Here is a 20317-nt window from a genome sequence, read left to right as displayed (position 1 = left end):
ATCTCTACTCTTATGCTTTCCATCCTCATAATTTCTGTTATGTTTCTTTTTTAAACATTTTTATTGTGAAATATATGTATAGGAAAATGATAACCTTCAAAGTACAGTTTAACAAGTAATTATAGAGCAAATTTCAAAGTATGGTATGGGTTACAGTTCCACATTTCAGTTATTTCCTTATAGCTGTTCTAATATACCAGATTTATATATATATATATATATATATATATATATATATATATATATATATTTGTAATGATTATGTATATACATAATGATTCAGTAGTCATAATCCTTTGTTAAATCCTATCTTGTCTGTTGCTAACCTTCCCTTTCATTTGATCTCTGTCTCAGTCTTCAGGGATATCTAGTCAATGACCACTCTAATTTGTTCACATTGAAAAGGGGTGTCGACAGGATGGGGAAAGGGGATGCAGCTGGATGATGTTCTTGAAGAGACTGGTGCCTCTGGGTTTGGGGACATCTTGCCTAGGAACAATCTGGAGGTTTTAACTTTCTGAAAAATAAACTTAGTGAGTGAAACTTTTATAGAGTCTCAAATAGAGACCTGGATATTCTTTAGGGTTTTTTGGCCATACTGTTGGTTGGGCCCTGACATACTTTGGCACTTTGCAATATCTAGCTGAAGCTCCAGGATAGCCTCTCAAATCTATTTGAAATCTCTTAGCCCCTGAAACCATATTTTGTTACCTTTCTTTTCCCCCTTTTTGTCAAGAAGGCATTCTCAATCCCATGATGCCAGGGCCAGGCTCATTCCTGGGAGTTCTGTCCCACATCGCCAGGGAGACACATCTTTGAGAGTCATGTCCCATTTACAGGGTAGGGCAATTAATTTATTTGCAGAGTTTAGCTTAGAGAGAGAGAGAGAGGCCACATCTGAGCAACAAAAGGGGTTCTCTGTAAATGACTCTTAGGCATAATTATAGGTAGGCCTAGCCTCCTCTTTACAGAAGTAAGTTTCATAAGATTAAGCCTCAAGATTGAGGGCTTGACTTACTAAGTAGGGGGTTCCTAATTTCACAGAGCAAATATTTTGTCCAAAATAAGCAATCACTGTCTCACATTATCCTCATTTAGTTTTACAATCATCATTACTCTTAATTTTAGACAATTACCATAACTGGAAACACCCCATAACCCTTATCACTCCCCCCAGTTATTTACCTCTTGTATTGGTATGGTATTAGTAAGGTATTCCTATTAAATATAGTCCATAGTATGCTATAGGTAGGTTTCCCCATATACCACTCTGTTAAGTTTTTGTACAAGTGCCATACATTTTAAGCAGATCATGCAAGAACTTATTTATATATGTAGTGCTGATCTGTGAGATACATGACTTTAAACAACCCCTCTCAATCATGTTTGCCTTCCATGTGGCACTGATACTTACAGTCTGATTAATGAGCTATCATCGCCACTGTCCATTCCCATACCTTTAAGTTCAACCTAGTTAACAAGTCTGTACATATTAATCAGTCCCCCTTTTCTAGCTTCTGTCTATCTCTATGTCCCCTATATTCTACATTTTAAAACTCTGATTTTACATTATCTAGCGGTTCATGTTAGTGATATCATACAATATCTCTTCTTTTGTGTCTGACTAATTTCACTCAGCATTATGTCCTCAAGGTTCATCCATGTTGTCACATGTTTCAGGACCTCATTCCTTCTTACTGCTGTATAATATTCCATCGCATGTAGATACTGTATTTTGTTTATCCACTCATCTGTTGCAGGACACTTGGATTGTTTCCATCTTTTGGCAATTGTGAATAATGCTGCTGTGAACTTCAGTGTGCAAATATCTGTTCATGTACTGCTTTAAGATCTTCTGGATATATACCTGTGCCAGTTTGAGTGTATTGTGTCCCCCAAATGCCATTATCTTTGTGGTCTTGTGTGGGGCAGAAGTTTTGGTGCTGGTTGGATTTGCTTGGAATGTGCCCCACCCAGCTGTGGGAGATGATTCTGATGAGATGTTCCCATGGAGGCGTGGCCCCGCCCATTCGGGGTGGGCCTTGATCGATGGAGCTATATAAATGAGCTAACTTGGGGGGAGAAAACTGAGTGCAGCTGGGAGTGATGTTTTGAAGAGGAGCAAGCTTGCTAGAGAGGAACATCCTGGGAGAAAGCCGTTTTGAGGCCGGAGCCTTGGAGCAGATGCCAGCTGCCTTCCTAGCTAACAGAGGTTTTCCGGACGCCATTGGCCATCGTCCGGTGAAGGTACCCGATTGCTGAGGTGTTACCTTGAACTCTTTGTGGCCTTAAGACTGTAACTGTGTAGCAAAATAAACCCCCATTTTATAAAAGCCTATCCATCTCTGGTGTTTTGCATTCTGCAGCATTAGCAAACTAGAACAGATTTTGGTACCAGAGAAGTGGGGTGCTTTTGCTGCTGAGTTTGCAAATACCAAACATGTTGGAGCGGCTTTTCAAATGGATAAGGGGAAGATTCTGGAAGAATTGTGAGGAGCTTGATACAAAAGGCCTAAACTGCTTTGGAGAGACTGTTTGTGGAAATATGGACTCTAAAGGTACTTCTGACGAGGCCTTGAACCAAAATAATGAATGTGTTGTTGCAAACTGGAAGAAAGGCGATCCTTGTTTTAAAGTGGCAGAGAATTTGGCAAAATTGAGTCCTGGTGTCAGATGGAAGGAAGAATTTGAAAGCGACAACCTGGAATACTAAGCTGAGGAGATCTCCAGACTACGTGTGGAGGATGTATCCTGGCTTCTCCTTGCAGCTTATAGTAAAATGCAAGCAGAGAGAGAGAAACTTAGAACTGAACTCTTGGGTTCAAAGAAACCAGAAGCTGATGGTTTGGAAAATTATGGGCTTCCAGGGGGTGGAATTCCAGAAGCTACAGCCCAACATGAGGATGTAACCAAAAATGGAACCCAGCCGCCATTTCAGTACAAGCCAACATTGGAGATGGAATTAGCCAGAAAGGATTTGTGGAAAGTCCTATTGTCTGATGGCTTTGACCCCTGCATGCTTCATGCGAAGCCAACAGAATTTTTGCGAGATCTTTACAGACAGAGCCGCTGCCAGTTGGGGCTGGAGGAGAAAGACAAGCAACAAATTGAAGGAAAAGTTTCTTCAAAGACAGAGCCATGGAGGTTGAGGTCTGGAGTCAAGAGGCCTTGGGCTGGGAGAGTGGAGCAGCCCACATGTATGGAAAGGGTGAGTTTGCCCTGGAGGTCAAGGGTGGGCCTTCCACCTTGATGCTCTGGAAGAGTTTTGCCACCTCAGGTCCCAAAGAGGGTGGAGCACATTTCCAGGGGATTGGGGAGAGCCTGGCTGCCACCACACTGTTCTGAAGGGGTTGAGCCTGTGCCCCGGAGATAGAAGGGAATCCGGGAGCTGTCCCAAGGTTTGAGGAGAATGGAGCCGAGAAGGTGGTCTCCTCAATGTGTGGATATGTTGGAGCACTCACCCAAGCATTTGGAGAGGAAACAGCTGCCGAAAAGGCCCTTAGGAAGGGTTAGGCTCCCGCTCTCTCAGGCCCCAGGATGCAACATCGTTCTGTTAATGACTCTCAGACTTTGAAATCTAATGGAGTTTGTCCTGTGGGTTTTAGGAACTGTTTTGTTCCTGTTAACCCTGTTTTCCTTACTGTTTCTCCTTATGGCAATGGAAATGTTTATCCTGTGAATGTCCCTCCTTTGTATATTGGAAGCATGTAACTTGTTCTAAGTTCACAGATCCACAGCTAGAGGGGAATTATGCCTTGGGACTGACCACGCCTAAATTGATTTTGATGGGATTTTGTACTTAACTTTTGTTACTGAAATGATTTGAGTTTTTGTGGTATTGTGATGGAATGAATGTATTTTGTATTTGGAAAGATAATGTCATTTTGGGTTCCAGGGGGTGGAATGTGCCGGTTTGAGTGTATTGTGTCCCCCAAATGCCATTATCTTTGTGGTCTTGTGTGGGGCAGAAGTTTTGGTGCTGGTTGGATTTGCTTGGAATGTGCCCCACCCAGCTGTGGGAGATGATTCTGATGAGATGTTCCCATGGAGGCGTGGCCCCGCCCATTCGGGGTGGGCCTTGATCCGTGGAGCTATATAAATGAGCTAATTTGGGGGGAGAAAACTGAGTGCAGCTGGGAGTGATGTTTTGAAGAGGAGCAAGCTTGCTAGAGAGGAACGTCCTGGGAGAAAGCCGTTTTGAGGCCGGAGCTTTGGAGCAGATGCCAGCTGCCTTCCTAGCTAACAGAGGTTTTCCGGACGCCATTGGCCATCGTCCGGTGAAGGTACCCGATTGCTGAGGTGTTAACCTTGGACACTTTGTGGCCTTAAGACTGTAACTGTGTAGCAAAATAAACCCCAGTTTTATAAAAGCCTATCCATCTCTGGTGTTTTGCATTCTGCAGCATTAGCAAACTAAAACAATTATCGATTAGTGTAATTGCCAGATTGTAGGGCAACTCAATATTTAGTTTTCTGAGGAACCACCAAGCTGTCTTCCACAGTGGCTGTACCATTATAAATTCCCACCAACAGTGGATAAGTGGTCCAATTTCTCCACATCCTCTCCAGCATTTGTAGTTTTCTGTTTGTTTAATGGCAGCCATTCTTATTGGTATGAGATGGTATCTCGTTGTGGTCTTTATTTGCATTTCCCTAATAGCTTATGAACATGAACATTTGTTTTCATGTGTTTTTTTAGCCATTTGTATTTCCTCTTTGGAAAAATGTCTTTTCAAATCTTTTGCACATTTTATAATTGGATTGTTTGTACTTTGGTTGTTGAGTTGTAGATTTCTTTATATATGCTGGATATCAGTCCCTTATCAGATATATGGTTTCCAAATATTTTTCCCATTGAGTTGGCTGCCTCTTCACCTTTCTGACTAAGTCTTTTGAGGCACAGAGGCATTTGATTTTGAGGAGTTCCCATGTATCTTTTTTCTTTCATTGTTTGTGCTTTGGGTGTTAGATCTAAAAGGCTACCTCCTATTACTAGGTCTTGAAGGTGTTTCCCTACATCTTATCTTATCTTCTAAGAGTTTTATGGTAGGTACTGGTTCTTGTATTTAGGTCTTTGGTCTACTCTGAGTTAATTTGTATATGGCATGTGTGATGGGAGTCGTCTCTCATTCTTTCAGATATGGATATCCAGTTCTCCCTACCCAATTTGTTGAAGATACTATTCTGTCTCAGTTCAGTGGATTTGGGACCTTGTCTAAAATCAGTTGACCATAGATCTGGGGGTCTATTTCCAAACTCTCAACTTGATTCCATTGATCAATATGTCTGTCTTTGTGCCAGTAGCATGTTGTTTTGACTGCTGTGGCTTGATAGGAGGCTTTAAAGTCAGGAAGTGTAAGTCCTTCCCCTTCGTTCTTCTTTTTTAGGATGTTTTGGCAATTTGAGGCTCCCTTTCCTTCCAAATAAATTTGATAACGAGCTTTTCCAAGTGTGCAGAGTAGGTTGTTGGAATTTTGATTGGATTGCATTGAATCTGTAGATCAATTAGGATAGAATTTGATAACTCTGATTGGATAATTTCCCCGGAGATGTAGTCCCGCCCATCCAGCATGGGCCTAGATTAGTTTACTAGAGCACTGTATAAGCTCAGACAGAAGGAGCAAGCTTGCTACAGCCAAGAGCAAGAGAACGCACAGGAGCTGAGAGAAGAGCTGCAGAAGAGAGACAGTTTGAAGATGGCTGCTGAAAGCAGATTTTGTTTCAGAGAAGCTAAGAGAGGAAAAACACCCCAAGAGCAACTAAAAGTGACGTTTTTAAGGAACTGCAGCCTAGAGAGGAATGTCCTGGGAGAAAGCCATTTTGAAACCAGAACTCTGGAGCAGACACCAGCCATGTGCCTTCCCAGCTAACAGAGGTTTTCCGGACACCATTGGCCATCCTCCAGTGAAGGTACCCGATGCTGATTTGTTACCTTGGGCACTTTATGGCCTTAAGACTGTAACTGTAACCAAATAAACCCCGATTTATAAAAGCCAATCCATTTATGGTGTTTTGCATTCCGGCAGCATTAGCAAACTAGAACAGGTGTATATAGGGAAAAATATACCTATTGCAAACTATATACTATAGTTAGTAGTATTTTAACATTCTTTCATCAACAGCAACAAATGTACTATGTCAATACAATGAGTCAGTAATGGAGGGGGGAGGTGGTTAGGGGTATGGGAGGATTTGAGTTTTCTTTTTTGTCTTTATTTTCTGAAGTAATGAAAATGTTCTAAAAATTGAAAAAAAAATTAATTGTGATGATAGATGTACAGCTATATGATGGTACCATGGGCAAGTAATTGTACACTTTTGATCTTTGAATAATTGTATGGTTTGTGAACACTCTCAATAAAATTTGGGAAAGAAAGGAAGAAAGAACTAAAATCAAAGAACTAATGGAACAATTGAAGAAGCTAGAAAATGATCAGCAAACTAATCCTAAAGCAAGCAGAAGAAAAGAAGTAGCAAGGATTAAAGCAGAAATAAATTATGGAGAACAAAAAAACAATAGAGAGAATAAATAAAACTGAAAGTTTGTTCTTTGACAAGATCAACAAGATTGACAAACCTTTATCCAGACTGACAATGTCAAAAAGAGCGAAGACTCAAATAAACAAAATAATCAATGAGAGGGGGGACATTACTGCAGATCCCGAAGAAATTTAAAAAAAAAATCATAGGATGATACTATGAACAACTGTATGCCAATGAACTAGACAATGTAGAAGAAATGGATAATCTCCTGGAAACTCATGAACATCCTAGACTGACCAGAGACGTCATAGAAGACATCAACAAACCAATCACAAGTAAAGAGATCCAATTAGTCATCAGAAAACTTACTACAATAAAAATCCAGGGCCAGGTGGCTTCACAGGGGAATTCTACCAAAATTTTCAAAAAGAACTGACTCCATTCCTACTCAGATTCTTTCAAAAAGTTAAGAAAACGGAACACTAGTTAACTCATTTTATGAAGCCAACATCACTCTAATACCAACACCAGATAAAGATACTACAAGTAAGGAAAACTACAGGCCAGTCTCCCTAATGAATATGGTTGCAAAAATTCTCAACAAAATTCTTGCAAATTGAATCCAAAGACATACTGAAAAAATCATACACCATGACAAAGTGGGGTTCATCCTAGGTATGCAAGGGTAGTTCAGTGTAAGAAAATCAATCAGTGTAATACAGTGCATTAACAAATCAAAAGGGAAAAATCGTATTATCATCTCAACAGATATTGAAAAAGCATTTGACAAATTTAGCATCCCTGTTTGATGGAAACACTTCAAAAGGTAATAATTGAGGGAAACTTCCTCAACATGATAAAGGGCATATATAAAAAACCCACAGCTGGCGTAGTATTCAATGGTGAGAGACTGAAAGCCTTCCCTCTAAGTTCAGGAATGAGACAAGGATGCCCACTGTCACCACTGTTATTCAACATTGTGCTAGAAGTTCTAGCCAGAGCAATCTGGCAAGAAAAGAAATAAAAGGCATCCGTATTGGAAAGGAAGAAGTAAAACTGTCATTATTTACAGATGATGTGATCTTATATTTGGAAAACCCTGAGAAATCGATGACATAGCTACTTGAATTAATAAAGCCAGCAAAGTGGCAGGATACAAGATTAATGCACGTAAGTCAGTGATGTTCCTATACACTAGAAATGACGTAACTGAAGAGACACTCAATAAAAAGATTCCATTCTCAGTAGCAACTAAAAATTCAAGTATCTATGAATAAACTTAGCCAAGGATATGAAAGACCTCTACACAGAAAATTACATACCTTCACTAAAAGAAATAAAAGGGAACCTAAAGAGGGGGCAAAATATTCCGTGTTCATGGATTGAAAGGCAAAATGTCGTTAAGATGTCAGTCCTACCCAAAATGATCTACAGATTCAATGCAATTCCAAGCAAAATTCCAACAATATACTTTACAGACTTGGAAAAGCAAATTATCAGATTTATTTGGAAGGGAAAGGGGCCTTGAATTGCTAAAAACAGTCTAAAAAAGAAAAACAAAGTGGGAGGACTTACACTGCCTGACAATGAAGCCTACTGTAAAGGCACAGTAGCCAAACAGTATGATATTGGCACAAAGATAGACATACTTATCATTGGAATCGAAGTGAGAATTTGGAAATAGACCTCCAGATCTATGATCAACTGATTTTTAATAAAGCTCCCAAATCCACTGAACTGGAACAGAACTGGAACAGAACAGTCTCTTCCACAAATGGGGCTGGGAAAACTGAATATTCATATCCAAAAGAATGAAAGAGGACCCCACCTCACACCCTATACAAAAATTAACTCAAAGTGTATTAAAGACCTCAATATAAGAGACTGTACCATAAAACTCCTGGAAGATAATGTAGGAAACATCTTCAAGGCCTGCTATTAGGAGGTCACTTCTTAGACCTTACACCCAAAGCACAAGCAACAAAAGAAAAAAATAGATAAATGAAAACTCCTCAAATTCAAAAGCTTCTGTACCTCAAAGGAATTTGTCAAAAAGGGAAGAGGCAGCCTACGCAATGGAAGAAAATATTTGGAAATCATGTGTCTAATAAGAGACTGATATCTTGCATATATACAGAAATCCTACAACTCAACAACAGTAGTATAAACAGCCCAATTTGAATATGGGCAAAAGATTTGAAAAGATGTTTCTCTGAAGAGGAGATACAAATGGCTGTAAAACACATGGAAGAATGTTCATCTTCACTAGCTATTAGGGAGATCCAAATCAAGACCACAGTGAGCTACCATCTCACACCAGTATGAATGGCTTTCATCAAACAAACAGGAAACTACAAATGTTGGAGAGGATGTGGAGAAATTGGTACTCTTATTCATTGCTGGTGGGACTATATAACAGTACAGCCACTGTGGAAGTCAGTTTGGTGGTTCCTTCAAAAACTGGATATCAAGTTAACCTACGATCCTGTAATTTCACTTCTCGATATATATCCACAGGATCTGAAAGCAGTGGCACAAACATATATTTGCACCCCAATAGTCATAGTGGCATTGTTCACAGTTACCAAGAGATGGAAAAATCCAAATGTCCTTCAACAGATGAGTGGATAAACAAAACTTAGTATATACACACAATGGAATACTACGTGGCAGTAAGAAGGAACGAGGTTGTGAAACATATGACAACATGGATGAACATTGAAAACCTAATACTGAGTGAAAGAAGCCAGACACAAAAGAAGAGATACGGTATGTTACCACTAATGTTAAGTCCATGAAAAATGTAAAATAAGTGTCTTATAATGTAGAATATGGGAGAGCTAGAGATAGACAGAGGCTAGGGGGAGGAGAATGATAATCTAGTGTGTACAGATAGGAACATGAGGGTGGAGTTTAATGGTATGGGAATGGTCAGGTGTGACTATGGTTCATTAATGGGATTATAAGTGTCAGTGATGGGCTGAAGGTGAACATGTTCATTAATGGTTGTTTAAAGGCATGTAACAAGCAGAGTAGCACCACAAGCCTAAATAAGTGTTAGCATGTTATACTTATAATGTATGATACTGGTGCAGAGGGTTAAAAACAGAGTGGTATATGGAAAAATTACCCATTACATATTAAAAACTATGTTTAATTGAAATATCTTACCAACGCTACACTAATACAAGGGATAAATAATTAGCAGCTAATAGGAACTCTGAGATGTATCATGTTATGATAATTGTTTAAGGTTGAGAGTGATGTTGATTGTACAACTAAGTAAAGATAATGTAAGAAACTGACCATTTATCGTGGGATAGAATTTATATTAAGTGAAGTTAAGAACCCACTACTTAATAAATCAAGCCCTTGACTTGAGGCTTGCTTTAGTGAAACTTAAGGGTGTAAATGGGAGGCTGAGCCCTTTTATAATTACGCCTAACAGGCACCTCCAGGGAAGCTCTTTTGTTGCTCAGATATGGCCTTTCTCTCTCTAAGCCAAACTCGGGAAATAAATTCATTAACCTTCCCCTGATTAGGGACATGACTCCCAGGGGAATGAATCTACCTGGCGATGTGGAACAAGACTCCCAGGAATGAGCCTGGCCCTGGCAGTGAGGGATTGAAAATGCCTACTTGACCAAAAAGAGAAAAAAAGAAAGGTAACATGCTGAGGTCACAGTGGCTGAGAAATCCCAAATAGAGTCGAGAGGCTATTTTGGAGGTTTCTCTTATGCACACTCCAGCTAGATATCCCAGATGGCCTCAATATGCCATGCTCTTACCAAAAGTAGTCCCCAAATACCTAGGTCCTATAGAAGCTGAGAATCTATAAAAGATTTCTCTCTCAGTTTTATCTCTCAGAAACTTAAATCCACCAGAGTGTTCCTATGGCAGACGTGTCCTAAAACCCAGAAGCAACAACCTCTTTAAGAACAACAATCAGATGCAGCCCCCATCCCTGTACTGTCATACCCCCTTGCAATATGAACAAGTTAGGGTGCTCACTGCCTAGACACCCCTGAAGATGGAAAAAGAGATTGAGAGGAAGGGGTAGCAACAAAGAATATAAGATTTAACAAAGTTCTATGAATACTGAAACTTTATATAAATTTATATATTTAGATGCTGGGGTGTTGGAATAGCTGGAAGGGGGTAAATTACATGGTGGAACTGTAGCCTATAGCATCCTTTGAAATTTGCTCTCTAGCTACTCATTGAATTGTGCTTTGAAAGTCTACATTTTTCTGTATATACCCTATATTTCATAATAAGGAAAGAACTGAAACTGTGGAACTGTAACCCGTAACGTTTTTTGAAATTACCTATATAACTGCTTGTTGAGCTGTACATCAAAAGTTACCACCTTTCTGTATGTATGCTATATTTTGCAATAATGGAAATAGCTGCAGTTGTAGAACTGTGACCCAAGACATTCTTTGAAATTTGCTTTCTAACTACTTGTTAAATTGTACTTTGAAAGTTATCACTGTTATGTATATATGTTAAAGTTCATAATCAAAATGTATTAAAAATGTGTACTGATATCTGTCCCTTACCCCCAAATATCCAAAAATAATAACAGACATTTTGTAAGAATGAACATGACCATATGAATGAGTCTTTATTTTTCCTCTTGGATAGGTTCTTAATTAAAGTGTACGTTTCTGAAAAAAAAATAAAATAAAATACTTTCAAATAGAGATTTTATTAGTAGTAACTAAGAATTTTAGCAAGTTTGGGTGTAATAAAAATGTTAAAATGGCAGCCTGTGTTTAAGAAACAAGATAACTATCTTTGTCTTCTTTTTTTTGGTGTTTGAAAGGTTGCTCTTTGATCAAGTCACATCTCTTAGATCTGAGTTCAGTCTCCATCCTGGTGTAAGTGGAATGTGCAAAGGTGAGAAATGATTCTTTTCACTAAGTAATCCCTTAAATTTCACATGTATTATTATTCCATTAACTTCTCCTTTTCTATTTAGTTTTGTACGTCTACTTTACTCAGAGTTAGTTTCTTATAGACATCTATAATAGACCCTGAGGTCTATTAAGGTCTATTCCATGGGGATACCAATGGGGATTGTAACTTCTGGATGATATTTAAGGCTCTTAGAAAGGGCTTCAGAGGTATAGAAGTGGTACCTGGATAGCTCTTGTCTCCCACATAATCTCAAGCTTAACCCTAGATCCTGTCTATTTGTAAAGGGGGAATACTTTTCAGTAACCAGCCAGAGTCTTCCAGACTAAATTAAGGTACAAATACCCTTTGTACATAGATTTTTTTTTTAAAAAAATGCCATCTACCTATCAATTCTCTGTATTTCCTGAGCCTACAACTTCTAGGTTGAATTTTCCATTGGTTAGATTTAAACACTTCTGGAAATATCTATTACTTAAGGTCACTATTCAAAAAGATCTATTCTACAATAGTTCTGTAAATGGTAGGTTACTTCCTTTTATGGTTTCTTGGTTTCTTCCTATGAGCCTTTTTTTTTTTTTTTTTTTATTTTGGAGAAGGTCTGGAAATAGGTATAGAATGGAAGAGAAATTTCCTAAGCACCCGCGAAGATCTCCTAAATTTTATATATTGTGTTAAAGATTATAAAGTCCTTTCAGTGTATAGCATCTCAACTGATATTCCAATAGCAAGTTACAGTTTCATCTTGGAATGATTTTTCCTGCATTTAATTAGAAGGGACAGTGTTTTTATGATGTATAAAGTGCCATTAGGAAGGAGCTAGAGGTCTGTTACAATATTCCACCCAAGTTTGTCCCTTCCCTTCCTTTCCCCCTTCCCCTCTCCCTCCTCATTCTGCCCTCCTTCTCTCCCTTCTCCTCCCTTTACTTCCCTTTCCCCTTTTTTGCTCCTTGTTAAAAATATAAAATATTTTTGAACTTATAAAAGTATATAATGTAGAAAGTAAAAGGTTCTACTCCCTACTTTCCCTTTTAATTCCATTCCCAAAGATTGACAGTATTTAACTTTTGTATATCTTTCCAGACTTTTGTATGTTCATATAAATATTTTTTATAATTGGTTATCATACTATGTATATTTTTCCTTGTCTATTTTGAACTTCCTTACCCTTTTAAATTGCTACATATTATTCCATTGTATGAAGGTACCCTTATTTAATGAACTGATGATATTTATGATGTTTCTCACTTTATGAGAACTTATACTTGCACCTTTGCCTGCTTTCTTGATTGTTTCCTTAGAATAACTGTCTAAAAGCATATTTTTCCCCTAGACCCCACACATTCAGTCTTTGCAAAATCCACACTATTAGTTCTGAGTGAGCACCTTCTTTTCCTGTGTTGAATAACAAACTGTTTGCCACTGATTGACTTCCCTTTAATCCAATCCCATCTTCTCATCTATAGATGGTATGTTTCCTTTTCTTCCTTTGCAGCTTCAGATTTTTTTTGAAAATCATTTTTGTTTTTGTAGTATTTTTGTTCAATGTGCTATATGCATTTCCTCCTAACTAATAGTTTCAAAATCTTGACACATAAAAGTTAGTGGCTGAGCCTTGTGGATCACACTCCCCTTTATCCAGTGTATGGATGGATGAGTAGAAAAATGGGGACAAAAAACTAAAGGAAAAATAGGGCGGGGTGGGGGGGACGATGTGGGTGGTCTTTTTTTACTCTTATTTTTTCTTATTCTTATCTTCACTTTTTCAGGTACAAGGAAAATGCACAAAAAAATAGATGGGGGTGATGAATGAACAAGTATATGGTGGTAATGTGAACAATTGATTGTACACTTTGAATGATTGTATGGTATGACTATATCTCAATACAATTGAATATTAAAAAAAGATAGTGGCTGAGAAATTATGATTTCAAAATGATTTTAATGACATTTTTCAGTGTCAATAAAATCTTTGGGTCATTGTCAAAGCAAAACAGTAAAATTGTTGCAAATGATTTATGAGTATATTTCTTTCTAGGCTTGCTTTCTCCTGAAATTCAACTTGGGTTCAAACTCACAGAGAACCCACCAAAGCAAATGAATAAAAATGAGATGATGCCTGCTCTTAGTGAGGATACAATCTTACAGGTGTGTAGCATACTGATTGAATGCTTACTTATTAAAGATTGGAAATGCTATACCAAATTACTAATGATAATGTTTTTGTCTATTATTTTGCTTCTTTCTTCTCTTTTCAGTTTTTTGCTTTGGAGGACTGGAAGAGTTAATGAATGTATTTTTCAAAGGTTTATTATTAAATATTGAATTAGCCATCTGCTAGTTGTTGGGCTTGTAAAATTAGGATAAGAGGGATAAATGAAGTAATTGATATATGTCCCTAATTTTTTACCTTCATGAGAATAAACTGGGAGTAAAATAGGTATCTTTAACTTTCCCTTACTTCCCTTTATTTGTCCACATTAAAATTTAGACCATGTAAACCCAGTGTTTAAACATTTGCAGCAAATTTTCAATTAATATTATGTCCTAAATTGACAATATTGATACTGTCACACAGTATCACTATGAAAATGGATCTCCAGAAATTTAACTACATGAGAGAAACTGATTTTATCAAAAAAAGAAATGGCGAAACCATATAGAGTGCTTTCCCAGAATTATTTAATGAAAATATATGTATGTTTTATACTTGAATCAATATTTCTAAATAAATTCTAAATACTAAACAAATTCCGAAGTAAATTCTTCCTTAATACTCAGATACAATATTGGCATTTCCACTTCAAAGACAACTATTTTAGAAATGAGCTATTTTAAATAAGGACAAATGATGAAGAAATAGGGATTTTTTTGGATTCACACACACTATGCTACTTTTTCAAAATATAGTACCAGTCTTTTAAACTATTTTCATGATTTTTGTTGGATCTTGCGATAGCTTCCCTAGTTTTGCTATATGGCAAGCAGTTTTTAAACTTTGCATGGATAAATTTTTATTTTGAGAGTTTGGTAATATGTTTGATAGATGTTTTTATCTATCAAAATTAGGGGGCATCACTGATCTCATTGTAATCAGTGTTTGGTCATTTGGAAGACTTGTTTGTCAGGGAATAATAATTACTTCAATCCTGCAGTTATAACCAGCAAGCCACTTCCTCCACCTTCCTGTCGGGGTTGAATCTCACTTTTTCTCCTCCCTTCTTCAGCCTCCACCTTCCACGCATTATTAAAATGTGAAGGTGAAATAAATTAACATGAACTCTGAAGGGGACCTTGAAAGGGAAATGAACAACCACAGGCTTGTTTGATGAGTGTGTAATGGAAGAAGGGTTGGGGTTGGCAAGGCCAGAGCTCATGGAGAGACTGTATATATGCATTGTACAGTCTTTTTTATCCCCAGTTGGCAGGTAACATTCTCTCTCACTAGCTGCCTCTCTTGAGCCTTTTAAAAGCAGGGTGATTTTTCAAAACTTAAGGAACCCTTTGATTCTACTCAGCTGCTCTCTAATGCCCATTGGTATTCTTTCCCAGACTCTAATTTATCCTGCTCTCCTTTGATTCTTAGGATCCTAGAATTACTATCTCTGCTCAGAAGTTGAAATGACTTAGTAGTATTTCTGGGAAACTGTTGCCAACAGAGATTTGGCACCTGAGTCATCCCAGTCAAAACAGTTCTCATTCAGTGGCTAGATCACTTTGTGTTTAAGGTTGTATTTAGGCACTGGTGAGTGAAATGTAAAATTATCATTTCAACATTTAAAAATACTGAAGCAGGGTAGAATAGGTGCTATATTTTCCATTGAAACCCCCTGTCTTATTTTCCCAGCTGCAATCACAAATACCACAAAATGGATTGGCTTAAACATGAATTTTGGCTCATAGTTTTGAGGCTAGGAGAAGTCCAAAACTGAGGCATCAGGAAGGCAATGTTTTCCGCTCAAATACTGTGGCCTTCTGCAATCCTTTGGTCCTTGGCATTTCTGTAACATTTCTGTAACAATGCACATGGTGATGTCCTTTCCTTTCTCTTCTGGGTTCCACTGACTTCCAGCTTCTACTTCTCCCTGTGGTGTTCTCAGTAAGGCTTCCAGGCACAGGATTAAAACCCATCCTGATTCAGCTGGACAAACCTTAACGAAAAACAACTTCTTCAAAAGGTCCTATTTACAATGGGTTCCCACCCATAGGAATGGATTAAGATTAAGAACGTGTTTTTTTTTTTCCCCCCCAGGGGACGTAATCCTCCCCCCTCCCAAGGACAATCATGTGGATATTAGGAAATATTCTTTAAAAATATCAATTTGGATAACCAAATTTGGATACTGTTCTAGTTTGCTAATGCTGCCAGAATGCAAAACACCAGAGATGGACTGGCTTTTATAAAGGGGGTTTATTTGGTTACACAGTTACTGTCTTAAGGCCATAAAGTGTCCAAGGTAATGCATCAACAATCATGTACCTTCACTGGAGGATGCCTAATGGCACCTGGAAAACCTCTGTTAGCTGGGAAGGCACGTGGCTGGCGTCTGCTCCAAGTTCTGGTTTCAAAATGGCTTTCTCCCAGGGGTGTTCCTCTCTAGGCCACAGCTCCTCCTTGAAATGTCACTCTCAGTTGCTCTTGGGGCGTTTGTCCTCTCTTAGCTTCTCTGGAGCAAGAATCTGCTTTCAGCGGCTGTCTTCAAACTGTCTCTCATCTTCAGCTTCTCTCCCAGCTCCTGTGCATTCTTCACAGTGTCCCTCTTGGCTGTAGCAAGCTTGTTCCTTCTGTCTGAGCTTATATATATGCTCTAGTAAACTAATCAAGGTCGACGCTGAATGGGCAGGGCCACACCTCCATGGGAATTATCTAATCAGAGTTATCACCTACAGTTGGGTGGGGTGCATCTCCATGGAAACTCTCAAAGAATTACAATCTAATCAACACTAATACATCTGCCCACACAAGATTGTCTCAAAGATAAAGGCATTTGGGGGACATAATACATTCAAACAGGCACAGATACTTCTGTCTGAGAGAAAGGTATTTTAAGCAATTCATCAAGATAATTAAAGAATCTCCTGAATATCCGTAGTGGGTATTCTACTTTATTGACTGTGAGGTTAGTTTGTATAAGACAATTGATGTCTCATAGAGAGCCAGGGTTGGTGGTCTGATCTGGCTGGCCAAGCTTCTTCCATTCTACCCTGGTAATCCATGACTTAGTTGAAGAGAATAACTTCAGAAAGAAGATTGTTCTTTGACTAAGGATATATAAGTAGATGTGTTCCTCTTCCAAATCCTTGAAATCAACACAATATAAATTATTTTTCACCCCTCAAATCCTCCAACAAATAAAACAACAAGAAAACTCTACAATTTAATGCCTTAGCCAAAATACAGGGATATGTGGGCAGGAGAAAAATGACAGTCATATGTATCAAAAGGATAGATAGCACTTCAGGTCCTTTAAGAAAGGATTGATTGAAGTCTACACTTGCTTTTTGTTAATTAACAAATGAATAATTACAGCACCCATTATATTCAAGGGCATTAGCCCTTGGGTGGTGTTAGGGCCTAGACTGAGTTCATGCAAAGCACAAGCTGGCACTGCTGCAAGACCAAAAAACATGCCAGGCACAGAAGTAGACATAGATTTATTAGGACTTACGAACAGTGCCACCAGTCCAGAGGGATAGCACTCCACAAGGGACAGCGGGTACAAGGGACAATATGTATATGATTTTAGAACAAAGATATTCCATACAGTTCGAGGACATCAGGCCCCTGGTATAATCATTAAAGGAGCTTAAGATCTGATGTTTTACTAAGATTAATGTTTAAGCCTAAGATACAAGCAATGCTGTTTTACATCCATGATTACATTCTTCCTCCTCTCTGGGGAGATTGTTTACTTTCTCAACCTTTGTCCTTGGTTGTGTGTGGCAGTCTGGTTATGTGCTTGGGATCTTATTCCTGTTTAGAAGGGTCCTGGGCCCTGGGCTGCCACAGGTGGTATCATGGGTTAAATTGTGTCTCCCCAGGGATGTTCAAGTATTAACACCCAGTCCCGTGAATGTGACCTTAATTGGAAATAGGGTCTCTGAAGGTGTGATTAGTTAAAGTGAGGCCAAGCTGGATTAGAGTGGGCCCTAATTCAGCATGACTGGTGTTCTTATAAGAAAAAAGCCATGTGATGATGGAGGCAGAGATTAAAGTGCTGCCGCCGCAAGCCAAGAAATGCCGAGGATTGCTAGAAAACCACCATAAGCTAAGAGGACGCAAGCAAGGATTCTCCCCTACAGGTTTCAGAGGGAACATAGCCCTGTTGACCCCTTGTTTTCAGATTTCTACTCTCCAGAACTGTGAGACAATATTTTTTTTTTTGTTTTAAGCCACCGAGTTTGTTGTACTTTGTTACTGCAGCCCTGGGAAACTAAGACACATGATACTTCTGCCTGTGGAGGAGAAAAAAAATCAGTTGTCGGGAGTAATCTTCCTTTTTACTTACTCTCTTATATTTTGCATTTTCCTTATGTAGTTAGGGCCAAGTGAATAATTAACCCTCACAAGAAAGTCATTAGTCTTTGGTAAGATAAATGAAGTAGATATTACAGATATTTGAATGAATTGCTTTGTAGAGAGTCAGAAATCCCTAGGGAGTGTATAAAAATACCCTGTTGAATTAATATTTTGGACTTTCTCAGCTTATCTCTTGAAACTCTTTATCTCTGGGCTTCTGAGCCTTATAAAGCATTTTTATGTAGTGCAGTATGTATATATGTGGAACAAATGTGAAAAACTTGAGGTATGTATAGATGTGTCATCAATAAATAACACTGAATGTTAATTGGAGAAGATTAAGGTTTCTGTTTCCCTATTTGTGTTTTCTTGTTATTATGGTTGTATTAGTGATCAAAAATGTGTGGAAGTTCAGGCTAATGGCTTTATTTTAAGAAAACATTATTATTGATCATAAAAACAAACAAAGTCCTCAAAGAGAGGTCTTTTCTAAAGATCTTCTTTGATGCCAACAAGATATTTAAGATAAGTGTTCCTTTTAAAGTGAAAAAAAGCCTTTGTGCTGTGAAATCTTAAAACAGAAACATTTTACCAGTGCCAAAATTTATCAGTGCATGTAATCTTTTTGAAAAGGACAGTAACTTCAGATTTTCTGGCATTATCTGAGAACCAGGTGCTACCAACATTTAACATTTGCACACAGGTTGGCAAACTATGGCATGCACTAAGAATGACCTTTACATGTTTAAATGGTTTTTAAAAAATCAAAAGAATAATAATATCTTGTGACATGAGTAATTATGTTAAATTCAAATTTCACTGTCCATAAATAAATAAAATTTTATTGTAACACAATCACGCTCATATGCATTGTATAAGCCTGCTTTCATGCTAAAACAAGAGTTGAGTAGTTACAGCAAAGACTATATGTCACACTCCCATTGCTTCACACTGCTATTTAGTACAACAAATTTCAGTAATGCAGTTATAACTTGATAACATTTCAAATGCCATGTGTATTGATGTACCATGACATTTTATTTATTTTTATTACTTGTGCTTGCATGATCATGTCAAAAGAAGAGAAAAGTGGTCTTCAAATGTCTCACTTTTAACTCCCGTGAAATGTGGACTATTTTGTTTTTGAATTATATGACAAAGCATTGTATTTTATTATGCAATAACACTGTAGCTGTGGTAAAAGATTATAATATATGTTGACATTTACAAACCAAGCAGTAAGCACAATTTTATTCCAAATGCTCAGGAAGCCAACAATCAGGAAAGTGAGAAATATAAAAATGAGAATGAGAGTCCAACTAAATAAAATTTTATCTGTTAGCCAAGCAAGTCAAGTCATTTACTGATAGTTTTTAAATCCTGTATGATTGCAGCAGCTTTAGAAGTGTGTCCAGAAAATAAACTTGTCTAAGACTTTTAGCATTTCAGCGAGAACATTCAGTAATGGGAGCCACATTGATAGTCAATTATAATACAAGGCAAATAAATATCAAGTGGTTTTCCTTGGGTTTTGATGAATTGACAGATGTTGCCAATACTGCTCAATTGTTTATTTGAGGAATCAATGCCTAGTTTGAAGTGACTGAAGAATTAGCTTTGCTGAAGAAACAACCACAGGTGAGAGTATTTTCAAAGAAGTTAACACTAATTCAGTATACCTGAAGTGGAATCTGCTAAGACGTGGTAAAAAAATGCCTGGAGCAGAAAAAGGCTTAGTTGGGCAAATTTACAAGGCTTGTGAAATGGAAGATATTTAAAGCTATGGTTATTCATAGTATGTTCCATCACCAGGCATTTTGTAGACATATTTGAATCTATCATGTGTTATTAAACCAGTAATGTTAAAGGTGAACTTAATTTGCTCTTATGGATTTAATCATCATCAACTTAGTGAATTTTTGTCATAAATAGAAACTGAGTATCCTGACTTTACCACACAGCAGTTTGATGACTTAGCAGTGGTAAGGTTTTATTGTGAGTTTTTAAGTTCAGGGCCAAAAAAGAATTTTTCCGTATGAGAATTGTCCTCAATTACTATTATTGAACATTGAATGACTTTGGAAATCAGCATTGGCTGCCGATTTGACAATGTGTCTTAATGAATTCAGCCTAAATTTGAATTTGCCAATAAAGCAAAGTAGTGCTTATATGTAAAACTTATACTACAGTAGTCATTTCAATGACAACAAATATTGGTTGAAACACTAGTAATGTCAAGCTGCTTTATAAACTTCTCATGCTATTGAAGTTAAAACAAAAGCTAGATCTTTATTCCCACACACATTTGCAGTTGAAATATTTTTCAGATCTCAGCCTACATTCCACTTGATGCAAGTGCAAAGGAAATTTCCATATTTCACAATCCATTTAACT

The 20317-nt window shown here is 37.8% G+C and overlaps 1 protein-coding gene across 1 annotated transcript in view; it reads left to right on the top strand.

Moving 5' to 3' along the window:
• The window catches only part of ANKRD31 (ankyrin repeat domain 31), a 247134-nt gene that overhangs the window by 13823 nt on the left and 212994 nt on the right, over window positions 1-20317 (top strand). The window contains 2 exon segments of the mRNA XM_037801810.1: window positions 11312-11385; window positions 13442-13551. Of these exon segments, the coding sequence (XP_037657738.1) occupies window positions 11312-11385; window positions 13442-13551 (184 nt within the window).

Source organism: Choloepus didactylus, chromosome 13, assembly GCF_015220235.1.
Source record: "Choloepus didactylus isolate mChoDid1 chromosome 13, mChoDid1.pri, whole genome shotgun sequence".
NCBI lineage: Eukaryota > Metazoa > Chordata > Mammalia > Pilosa > Megalonychidae > Choloepus > Choloepus didactylus.
Note: the sequence above shows the minus strand (reverse complement) of the source record. Positions and strands in the feature narration are given on the sequence as shown.